At 39.6% G+C, this 11,832-nt stretch overlaps 1 protein-coding gene across 1 annotated transcript in view; it reads left to right on the top strand.

Moving 5' to 3' along the window:
- The window catches only part of LOC118752117, a gene marked incomplete at its 3' end in the record, with an annotated part of 27,214 nt that extends 17,658 nt beyond the window's left edge, over window positions 1–9,556 (top strand). The window contains exons 4-5 of the mRNA XM_036486962.1: window positions 9,168–9,354; window positions 9,396–9,556. Coding sequence (XP_036342855.1) covers window positions 9,168–9,354; window positions 9,396–9,556 — 348 coding nt within the window. The remainder of the gene's footprint in view (window positions 1–9,167; window positions 9,355–9,395) is intronic.
- Between the last annotated feature and the right edge of the window lie 2,276 nt (window positions 9,557–11,832).

The raw sequence follows: 11,832 nt of genomic DNA, 5'->3' as shown, positions 1-11,832 counted from the left end.
TTTTTTTTACATTACTTAATTTTCTAATTTTTAGTCCATTTATAAAAGCGTTGTATATTAAATAGTTTTATTTTATTTTATGTACAAAATTTTGCAATAGATATTAAAATAATTCAACTTGCAATGAAAGAGAACAGAAGACTATGCAAGCAAAATGTTGTTTGCTTACGTTTTGTATGAACATACATATGTACATACATACATATAGCAGCAGTTAGTTTCATTTAAAGAAATGGCGTGTCGTCCACTTCCGCTGTAGCATGGCATATATTTAGGCGCAATATTAAAGTTCGGCGGGGAAACTTCTCGAGTCTTCTAATTGTATCTCCTTGATATGATGCCTACAATGAGGTTCATATCTAGACTAGGTTGATATCTAGAATTTGCCATAAATAGCTTTGCTCTGGTTTTACGTTCTTTGGCAAATTACGCTCTGTTAGCCATACATTTTACTAATTTTTGACCGAATTTGAATCAAGACCCCTGGACCATATAGGGAATTCATTTATATTTTAAATTGCATTGTCATCGTGATTGGAACTATGCTGAAAATTTCAAGTCTCTAACTTGTCGGGAAGTTAGTTTAAAATCGATTGGAAATTTCCACGATTTGCGCGGGATGACCAAGTTAAATAAAAGCTTATAATAATTATCCTTAAAGTTTAAAAATCGTAGCTCCCTTAGCTTAACGTCTTATTTTTGAACATCATTTTCAGCAACTAAATTAGAAAACCGCGTTGCTAACACGGTTGCCACACGACAAAAAATTTTCTGACCAGAATTTACAAAAAAGTTACCTAAAAGCTACCAAGTAAAAAACAACGTTTTATTATACAATAAACTGCAAAAACAAACCTCGTTTATTTGCCATATATAAGACATGGGTACAATTAATAGTTTAATTAAAAGAAAACTAAACAATGGCATTTTACATAAGAGGCTATGAGGGCCAGATGAGCTTATCTACAACCAAAGTTTTAGTAATACAAGAAAGAAGGATCTATAAAAAGTAAATGCAGTATTTTACTGAATAATTTGCACCTACATGATGCTACATATTAGGTACGGTGCACATTTGAGCGATACGGTGCACATTAGAGGATGCGACATCGGCATGCTGAGTAAATATGTGGTAATTGGTAGGAAGCGATGAAAACTGTGCATGGCAGCGACACCGCTGCGATATAATATTGCATGCGTATCGCATGCGCGACACGGTTTGCTGAAGGAGGTGAGATTAGTATTGCGCGGTATTTTTTGCAACAAACCTTGCCGTTTCACAGGAGGAAGCATCTTCCTAAATTTTTTTAGTCGAATTAATTTAAAAAACCCCCATGCTTATAGAACTGTACAAAAAAAACTACTGTAGAACAGACGTGCCTAGTTTGGCATGGAGAATTTTAGCGTCTGAGGTCAAGGACACAGGTAAGTACACAATAGAATATTTTTTGTTATGATTTATTTGCCTTTGTTTTCACATCTTTAAAAAGAAATAAAAAGAAACCAGAGTAAAAATTCCTGAAGTAGCCCCCTCAATTTTCACAAAGTAACGAATATTGCAATAAGTATTTGCATTTCTTAGCTTGAGTATCCACAAATAAGTCAGCAAACTATTTCGCCAGTATTCGGTATTTCAATATACTTTTTCGTTTAATTTAATATATATGGACCTTATTTTTTAATAGTTATTGCGACCAAAGTTTTCATGCGATTTTCATGAAACGTAAAAAACTAGTTTTCTAAAAGAATAGGAATTAAAAAAAATTTATTTTTTCAAATTATTTTTCAAATAACTCAAACGGCAATAACGCAAAATTTGCTTCATTTAACTTTAAAATGGGAAATAATATCAAAATCTGAGTGTGATATTTTGCCTTATTTCCCATTGCGCATTTATACTTTTTGTAACAGAAACAGTTGAATGACAGAAGGAAAAATAACTTTGTTTATTCCAAAAATACAATTAAACAAAAAATTTGATATAACTCGTATGAGGAAAGTAATGTTCACAAAATATTTTTACTTATGAAAAGTCTAATAAACTATAGGGAAAACGTCCTCTTAAATAACTGCTCGGCAAATTGGAAATAGCGCTTTTGTATGAATTTTATCTGCATGCTTTTTAAGCTGGAAAACCTTAAAATTTTTGCATGGAAGTGTGGTGCAATTGACAGGTGAAGTAATAAAAAAGCTTTCTCGCTTTATTTTCTGACATTCGGCTGCCTTATAGTAAAATTTTAAAGGCGATTTTTCAAATAAGGCAGTGTCAACATCTCTCTTCTCACTCTAATATTACTTAACCTGGTATAATTCTACGATGGCACATTAGGTCAAATGATTACTTTTTCTGTGCGAAATTAATAGCAGCTAAAATATTGCATTATTTTAATGTAAAAAGATGGAAAACGTTAAAACAAGTGTAAAGGCAGTAAATAAAATGTTAAGCAGACTTGGCTTTCGTAAAACAGAACTTACTGCTTTTTTGTATGTTCAAATGATGAGTATATGTTTTAGGTATTACTCAAAAACATTGTCCAATTAGCTTGGTTTTGACACAAGTTATTTTCTTATCATACACAACCCGCTCCTCTTTAAAATGAGCTATATAATAAAATAAGTATGGTCACATGTACATAAATGGTTTCTTCTAGCGATTAGTTATGGCATTATCGAAATTCCTAAATTAAAAAAAGAAAAATATTTACTACATGTCTCGCAGATATGTCTTGAGGAGAGATTCCTAAAGCAGTTTGTCTTCATAAAACACTTCATTTTCACTTGAGGTTTCAGTATTTCCAAATTCTCCACCGATATTATCTATTTATATTCAGAATACAAATTCTGCTTTGTGACACATTTACCGAAAATCGCTGGTAACTTCCTGAAAAGAATACGAATGTTTATATAACTAATTTGTTAAAAGAATGTTCAAAGCTCTATTCACTTTGAGTAAAAAAAATTGGAAATTTCAGTCCGTGAGTTCTCTCAAGGATTTGCCTTTTTGCGAAGGCGCTAGTGTATTTGTAACATAGCCTCGGCTACGCTACAGGAGATAAATGTAATGCAAATTGAGGCTGCTATTTTTTTTTGGTATCACATACTTCCATTTTCACTATTTATCACCATTAAAATGGATTATTTATCACCAAAAAATGTTGGAGATATTTTTGGAGATAGCTAAAAATTCGGAAAAAGGTTGGCTATCCTATTTTAGCACTTTAGCGATAGCGAAAGTTTGAGTCCGGCTGATGGTCGACACAGTTGGCTTTTTGATTTCGAAAAGAACCTCATCAGCAAGAAACGCAATGTTTTCAGATCTAAATATTTTAGCATCCTTTCCAAATTGTTTCCCATAATTTTCATATTTATTTGATAAATAATTGCAAAAAATACGCGTTTTTTTCTTCTAAGAGTTTCATTGAACTTTCGCAAATATCAGCAGCACCAAATTTTTTTTCAACATGGTTGACTACCGAAAAAGGCTTTTCTTTTTTCGAACATCCAATCAGCCAAACTTCAAACAAGTTGCCTTTTGTGATAGCCCACAAAAAACCTTTTTTCACGAAAACGGCTAAAAACGGCAAATTAAGTAAAATAAATTGAACTCATTACATCTTAATTTATCCATTTCCGATTCCATTTTGTTTGCCGAAAGTTAACAAAATTGTAAAAGCTTACATAAAATCATAAATTGAAATAAATCAGAAAAATTTTTGAGGTTATGCAAATAAGTCAGTTTTTTGCAAACAAATGATAAAAAGTCACTTTTTTAAATTGGGACATAGGTTCTCACTTAGATATAGTTTTTTTCCCCATTTAAAATTTTCCTTTAGTTATTCGAACTTTACAAAAACAATGCACTTGAAATTTACAAAATAAACCGGTTGCGCAAACAACGTATCAATAACGTTTTGAAAGTGTAACTTTGGTTTATTGCTGTATAACGGTGTTTTTTATTTTACAAAAACTAAGTGAAGTTTCTGTTATTTTGGAGTATTCTCTACAGAATGGCAACAAAAAATAATGTAAAACTGCCTTTACGAAATTGGACTTTCGCACAGCCAAATGTATCATTTGACCTAATGTGGATGGGAGGGTGTATGCAATAACACCAATAATTCCCTAAATGTGCTTTATGTTGCTCACAATAAACGGGTGCACCCAGTACTTTCTCCTATTATTTGCTCTTTTTTCTTTGCTGTAGCCACCAATATGCTACAGCAATGTCTTCATTGGATAAACTCGTGGTATTAACTGAAAGGCATTTGTGTAGATATCACACCGCAAATGGCATCGCGTGTCGCATCGCGTATCGCATCGCTCTAATGTGTACTGCGCGCATTTCATATCGCATCGCGTATCGTATCGCATCGCATATCGTATCGCTCTAATTGCACCGTGCCTTATAGTAAAAGAAAACTAAAAGGGCGCGCCTCGGGCTATTACCGTTTCGATTCTGGTAATGCATTTTAAGGTCCACCTAAAATTCTTTTGAAATGTCAGTTAAGCTACTCTGGCGCTCAAGGCCTCATATAATAAATAGATACATTTACATAAATACACTTTAATTCAATCTCTGTATACGTACGTGTATAAAGAAGAATATAACAAAAATTTGTGAAACAAAAAACAACACATAAATAATTTTGCAACGCACGCGTTTAAAAATATACTTTTCATAACAACGCGCTTTTAGCTTTTGGCTTTTTAACGGGATCTTAACCTCAGAACAAAAAACTATTTAAAGAATCGACTTAAGTGCATATACCGAAGCGCTAAAGAGCCCAAGTACATCACAAAAACTGCTGTTCAAACCTCCTTTTTTCATTTCCTCTATATATGGATCAAAGATCTTTAAAAAACATTTAAATACCGACGCGATTAATATTGAGCATGTGGTATTCGCGCGCGATCCATCATTATTTTGAAATCCATTAATATGACTCACGATTCAAATGTCACAATAAATATTGAACGTGTGATAGACACCCCACACTGTGATAAATTAACGAGTAGACTGCCCAGCGATAATTTGCTTCGATATGTGATTAGTTGTTTCCGCTGAGCGCTGTGTTGCCTGATCAATGCAATTTTTTCTAGTAGTATTGTCACCGCTACACACAACCACATCACAATTTATCAAATTAATCCAACTTTTTTAGTCTGACTTTATACACGGCAAATTTAACAAAAGTTACCAAAATAAATAAAAAAGTTTCCAAGTTACCAAGCACTCTAAAATTTACCTATTTTGGTCACAAATGACCAAAGGTGGCAAACGTGGTTGCTAACACTTGTAGTGAAATAATTCTCTTATTTAAAATCGCGCTAGGATTAATAAAATATAGTTCTTTTAAAACAACATCATTGAAATCAAACCGGCTTCTTAATTGTCTGCCGATTTCAATATAAAAGGCAATGCAATTATGTGTGAATTCATATAAATCGTTAGAGGAAAGCTTACATTCATCAATTTTGTTTTTTACATACACTCCAACTTTTCAACTTTACAAAACAAATCCTTATTTTCAAAGTCAAGCTCGTAAACACAATCGCCATCTAAATAAATCGAATCGATAAAGTTGTCTAAAAACTTTAGGTAAAGGCCTAACACTGCATTATGAATATTTTGTATTTGACAATTTGTGCTTTGAAATACTTTGTTAAACTTGTTAAAATATTGAGTACATATTTTAAAAAAACATAAATACAGTTCATTCATATCGTTTAGATTTTTAAAAACAGTAACGGCAGTATCGATATGATCAATATTTTATGCGAACGAGAAAAAAAAATTTTATAGGTTGGTACAATTCGAGCACCCGACCCACCACTAATTCTAACGAAAGTCATCTGGTTTGCGCCGGATGTAGCAGTTTTTTTGGTTTGTATTCCAGAAGTGACGATATTTTAAAAATTGTGCATTTCTTTTAGGGATATTTGCAATATATGTAGTTATATATATTTCGTACTAAAGTCTCCACTTCAAAAGCTAATTTGAGGCACGCATACGATGAGCAAAGCGCCAGTGAATGGCCAACGCATTTAATAGTAAACAAACTTGGAATATCAACTTTTAGCAGTTTTGATACGAACTGATTTTTACCCGTCATATTTTCCGCATCGTCCGCTGCGAAACCAATCAAATTACTCTTGTAGCAAATATTATGTTTATTCAAGTAATTCACAACAGTGTTGTATATACTTTTCGCATCATAATTCTCCACTTCAATTAAGCCAAAAAATAAGTCTTTTATATAAAAATCTAAAGTTGCTCTAACAACTAAGAACAGCGTTTTTATATTCGTAATATCCGTTGACTCATCAATGCACAAGGAAAATTTTTGCTGACGTAAAAGTGAACACAAGTACTCAAACTGGGTGCGACCCAATACATTTTTTACAATAAGTGTGGCTTTTATGCGGCCGCAAGATACTTTTGAAGTTAGTTTTGAGTCTGAACTACCATGTTTTAAAAACTGAGTCAAGTGATCTATGCAGGAAAAGGGCAAATTATGCTCTGCAATAAATGCACACAACGGAAGCTCTATAGTCTGAACTTTTCTCGTTTCGGCGGAACTATTTTGAAACTGCGTATCGATAGTGGTTGGATGGCTACAAACTATGCAACTTGCCCTCTCGTTATGCCTTTTACTTGCTCTAATAAATCACTTTTTCCAGATCTAACTCTAAGTACGGTGTTGCACAATTTGCAAGCTAGTTCGTCAGTAACTTAAGGGTTTTTTTTCTTAATCAGCCAACTAAAAAACTCCTCCAGCCATGATGAACATATTTTACGTTGATTGCTTTTAGTTTCCTAAAATATATTTATATGCGTATAATGTACAATAAAGTCCAGTTTATTTAATCACAATTATTCACCGTCACAATTTCTTTTACAGCGCCACTTCGTGTTTCAGGGGAGCAATTCTATATACATATAAATACAAATATAAATTACGCTATAAAACGTTATTTGAATACATTTTTTATTATATGCACATTAGTGCGGATCGGTCCCCATACAAAAAAAAAAGTTTTTCCAGTCCACCCCTAGGATTAAAGATATTTTGAAGGCGATCCCAAAAAAATTTATTTTTTTTTGCCACGCCCCCCCGATGGGCTATTTACTTTTTTTAACACTACGTCGCCATTTTAAGTCCGATTTTAATGAGCCGTACACCGTTGTTCATGGCTTGGCAGCCGCCACAATTCTTACCTTAATCATTTTTTACTCCGAGTTCAAATTCTAGTAGTGACTGTCGGTATCTTGTTTCACATCATACCTAAATTCCAATTTTTTTAGTCTGTCGAAAAGGCCTTTAAATTCTGTGAAACTTTTTCTAAAAAATGATTAAGGTAATAATGGTGGCGGCTTCCAAGCCATGAACAACGGTGTACGGCTCATTAAAATCGGACTTAAAATGGCGACGTAGTGTCAAGACAAGTAAATAGCCCATCGGGGTGGCGTGGCAAAAAAAAATTAAATTTTTTTTTGCGATCGCCTTCAAAATATCTTTAATACTAGGGGTGGACTGGAAAAACTTTTTTGTCGATCCACCCTAATGCACATACCTGTGGGAATTAAAAACTTATCCATTTCGTCAGATTTAGTTAATTTTAAATATTTAGCTTGCACATGAAACTTCAATGAGCACAAATTGTTTTTCTATAACTGACGAATATTGGAATTCTTCTTTCACCCCTTATCCAATATTCCTCTTTGTAAATATATCACTATGTATAGAGACAGAGGTGGCGCATTCCGCTGTTTGTGCGTTTGTGTGATTTTTCATCACATCCTTCATCTACGCTATTCGCTGAAATGCGCATTCTCGTAAATATATGAACCTTTCTTCTTATCTCTCTACCTTTGTCCAATATACATGCGTGCTATCTTTCTGTCTCTTTTGAATTAGTGTATCAGCAGTGCAAATTTACGATTTGGTTACAATTCTATAAGAAATGTAATAGAACCAAAGGCAGGGTTGTATCTAGAACAAAACTAATAGAAATAAAAGCATGGTTGTATTTTGAACTGGGTTTGCCTTTAACAAATTTTGTCCATAGGAAAGTGGAAAAATCTAAAATAAAAAAACGTCATTTCGGGGAAAAAACGTCAGAGCGTCATTGAGCTAAAAAAAACGTTAAAATGACGACCAACTCGTCAATTCGGCAACGCTGAGCGCAATCACCAGAGCGCTACTCACCGACGTTGTTAGAGCGCCACTTGTCAACGTCACCAGGGCGCCACTCAACAGCGTGATTAGAAAGCTACCCTCCAGCGTTACTAGAGCGATACTCACCGGCGTGAGGAGAGCGCCACTTGTCAACGACTTCAGAGCGCTACTATCTACTTACCAGCATCGCCAGAGCACTACTCGCCGACGTTGTTAGAGCGCCACTCACCGGCGTGGCCAGAGCGCTACTCGTCGACATTGCCGAGAGCACTACATACCGACGCGACCAACAGAGCGCTGCCCTTCTGTACCAAAGCTACGCCACTATGGCATAACGGGCCAGTACCGGAACGCAGAGCCGTTACCCAGCCACCAAAAGCGACATTTCTGGAATTTTCCATAGTGCTATTTTCTTGTTATATGTTTATCGAAATTAAGGAATTTAGATAATAAAGTACGGTTTGCCAGAGCCCTGAAACTGCAAAAACGCTTCGTTACAATTGACGCCCGAGCAGGGACCCATGGCAAATCGTACACGTGCAAAGGAAAATTATTATTTATTTTGAACAAACCAAGCGAACAAAATGGCGGAGGTAATCAACACAGCATGGCTGGATGATATAGGAGCAACTAGTGTCTTGTCGGCCGCTGTGGTGTAGTGGTAAGCAGTGCGCGCTTCCACTCCACAATGCCTGGGTTCAAACCCTGGTCAAAGCAATATCGCAAAAATATAGAAAAAAGGTTTTTTCTTAACAGCGGTTGTCCCTCGGCAGGCAATGGCAAACCTCCGAGTGTATTTCTGCCATGAAAAACAGCTTCTCATAAAAATACAATCGCCGTTCGCAGTCGGCGTAAAACTGTAGGTCCCTCCGCTTTGTGTGACAACATCAAGGCGCACGCCACAAATCGGAGGAGAAGCTCGGCCAAACACTAACATATGTGTAAGCGCCAATCTATTATTATTATTAACTAGTGTCTATTGCACAGGAATTGGGAATCGAATGCGCGGGTACCGCCCGGGAAATACGCAAGCGCATAACGGCTCTGGCGGCCAAGGCACATACCGACCCGGAGATCTACGCCAAATTCCAGGCGATGGAGACCACCTGCAAATACAGTGAGGCTACTTCGGAGGACGAGGATGAGCAGAAGACACCAGTATCAGAGGATGAACGTGAGAGGAGTACGAATGCTCTTATGGGAAACTCGACACAGAGTCAGTTGGCAGTACCACTACACCAGCACCAACCACCAACGCACCAGATCCAAACACCAACGTACCAGAACCAACCACAACAAACGTCGGGCCGAACGCAGGTACAGAAAATCTTGAAAACCAGGCGCCAACAAACACGGTTGCACCCATCATCGACCAGGTGAGAAAGTTGTCAGTAAAATATGACGGTGGACGAGACCCTTTGTGGAGCGATTTGAGGAGTTGGCCGAGGTGCATGCCTTGGACGTGGACCTCCTGCCGAAAACCATACCCGATCTACTGTGCGGTACCGCCCTTCACTGGTACCGCAACAACAATGAACACCGGAGGAACTAGATAACCTTCAGGCACGATTTCCTACGTTTCTTTCTGCCAACCCATTATTTCGAACGCCTCGAAGACGACATACGGCAGAGAAGGCAGCACCCACGGGAGAAGTATAAGGATTATGTAACCGCGATACAACAACTGATGCGACACGCCGGGTATAGCAGCGAGCAGCGTTTGGAAAGAACTTTCCGCAACAGCCACCCCGACTTCTTATTATATATCCGGTGTCGTGAACTACTCACGCTCACGGAAGAATACGAGAATATCCACGAAGGCCACGGGCGAACGACGGAAACATCGCGAAAAGAGGTTGCGAGGCATGTTATCGGCGACAGTCCTATTAGAACCACAACACTATCGGCAGTGCGCCCTAGTCCACCTAGTCCACCGGCGCCTCGAAGAGTTTCATATCAACCAGCTTAGCAAGATTTTCCAGGCGCAATAGACGATCTCATACTCTGCCTAGACACGTTGGGGAGCATGGGAGCTACAGTATCTTGCGGTGGCCAACACATCGTCTTGACTGAACCGACTGACACCGCGCACCACCTCACAAACCACGAAGGATAGCATCCCACCAGGAATAAGTAGTAACACCCCGGCGAGGGTGGCCAAGGGAAAATATCGAAGGAGGGGTAGACCCAGCAGCGAGAGGATTAACAGGGCAGACCATGAAGACCCCAGTGAAAGCGGTGACGAGCACACCTCCGCGGTGATGTCCCAATAACAATAGAACCATGATGCAAGCGGTGGCATAAGCGCGTGGAGGCAGTGCGCATCAACCCGGAGAAATATGCAGAAGTTAGGTCGCGGGCGCAGTGCTCTGGAAGTTGTGTAATCACGATGTTCCCAGCGCCGGACACATGGGCATCGCCAACCGGTGCTATTGGCCAAGTATGTTTCTCGATATCAGTCGCTATGTACGCCCATGCGCACATGTCATTGCCAGCAGTAGCGCGCCCTCACAGCGCATACGGTTACCACACCGGTAGTCGCCGCGCGCACAGCAGCCCGACGAGCTAGTAACGCGCACCTGATCACAAGATACACCGCCGACTTGGCAGAAGAATCCGCAAGGGCCTCGAGGACCTTGCCACACGCACATGCAAGCCCCGGCTGAGGTTCAGCACCAAGGACTATCGGATAACTATACACAACTGGGCGCACACCCATCCAAGGACCAGGGAAGCTCCAGACTATCAAGCAGGGGGCATTAGACCAACGAAGTGGGGGGGGGGGGGGGGGGGCAGTGTGAGGACCAAATACCCCTGACGAATTTGGCCCATACAAATTCCCGCCATCAAAGCAACCAGCGATGCAATAAACCACCGCAACACAAGTCATAGCAACACTCGACCACCTCTTCGTTGTCATGACAACGCAACATCACACAGCAACATGTAGCTGCACATACACGAAACATTAAGCACAGTCAGCACGAGACTGTGGTCGTGAACAGGCGGCCATTGGCAAGAAGTGACTTCATCTGCTCCGGCTCGACGGTCGGGCTTGATTCCACTTCTGCAACAGCTTCTGGTAGGGTGATTTCTTCTGCACCGGCTTGACTGTCGGGCTGGACGTGACCTTTCCAGTTGCAGCGCCACAGGTTACACATGCTCTCAGCACAGCCCTCCTGAAACCGCGCACGGGCGACACCCGCTTGCCCGCCGTCAGCAGAGTGACATCAACGGCGGCAACAAGGGCGCTACCCATCACCGCCAGCGGAGCGCCTACGAGAACGCCGCTCACCAACGATCAAAGCGTCACTCATTGGCGTGCCAAGAGCTTTACACACCGACACAAGCAGAGCGCGACTCATCGACAATGCCGAGAGCGCCACTTGTCAACGTCACCAGGGCGCCACTCAATGGCGCGATTAGAACACCACCCTCCGGCGTTACTAGAGCGATACTCACCGGCGCGAGCAGACCACCACTTCTCAACAACATCAGAGCGCTACTCTGCACCTACTGGCGTCACCGAACACTACTCACTGACGTTGTTAGAGCGCCACTCACCGGCGTGATCAGAGCGCGACTCGCCGACATTGCCGAGAGCGCTACATACCGACGCGACCAGAACACCACTTACCGACGTTAGCAGCGC

Source organism: Rhagoletis pomonella, unplaced genomic scaffold (assembly GCF_013731165.1).
Source record: "Rhagoletis pomonella isolate Grant_MI unplaced genomic scaffold, Rhpom_1.0 Rhpom_scaffold_01240, whole genome shotgun sequence".
NCBI lineage: Eukaryota > Metazoa > Arthropoda > Insecta > Diptera > Tephritidae > Rhagoletis > Rhagoletis pomonella.
The sequence above is the reverse complement of the archived record's forward strand: the minus strand, read 5'-3'. Positions and strand labels throughout refer to the sequence as shown.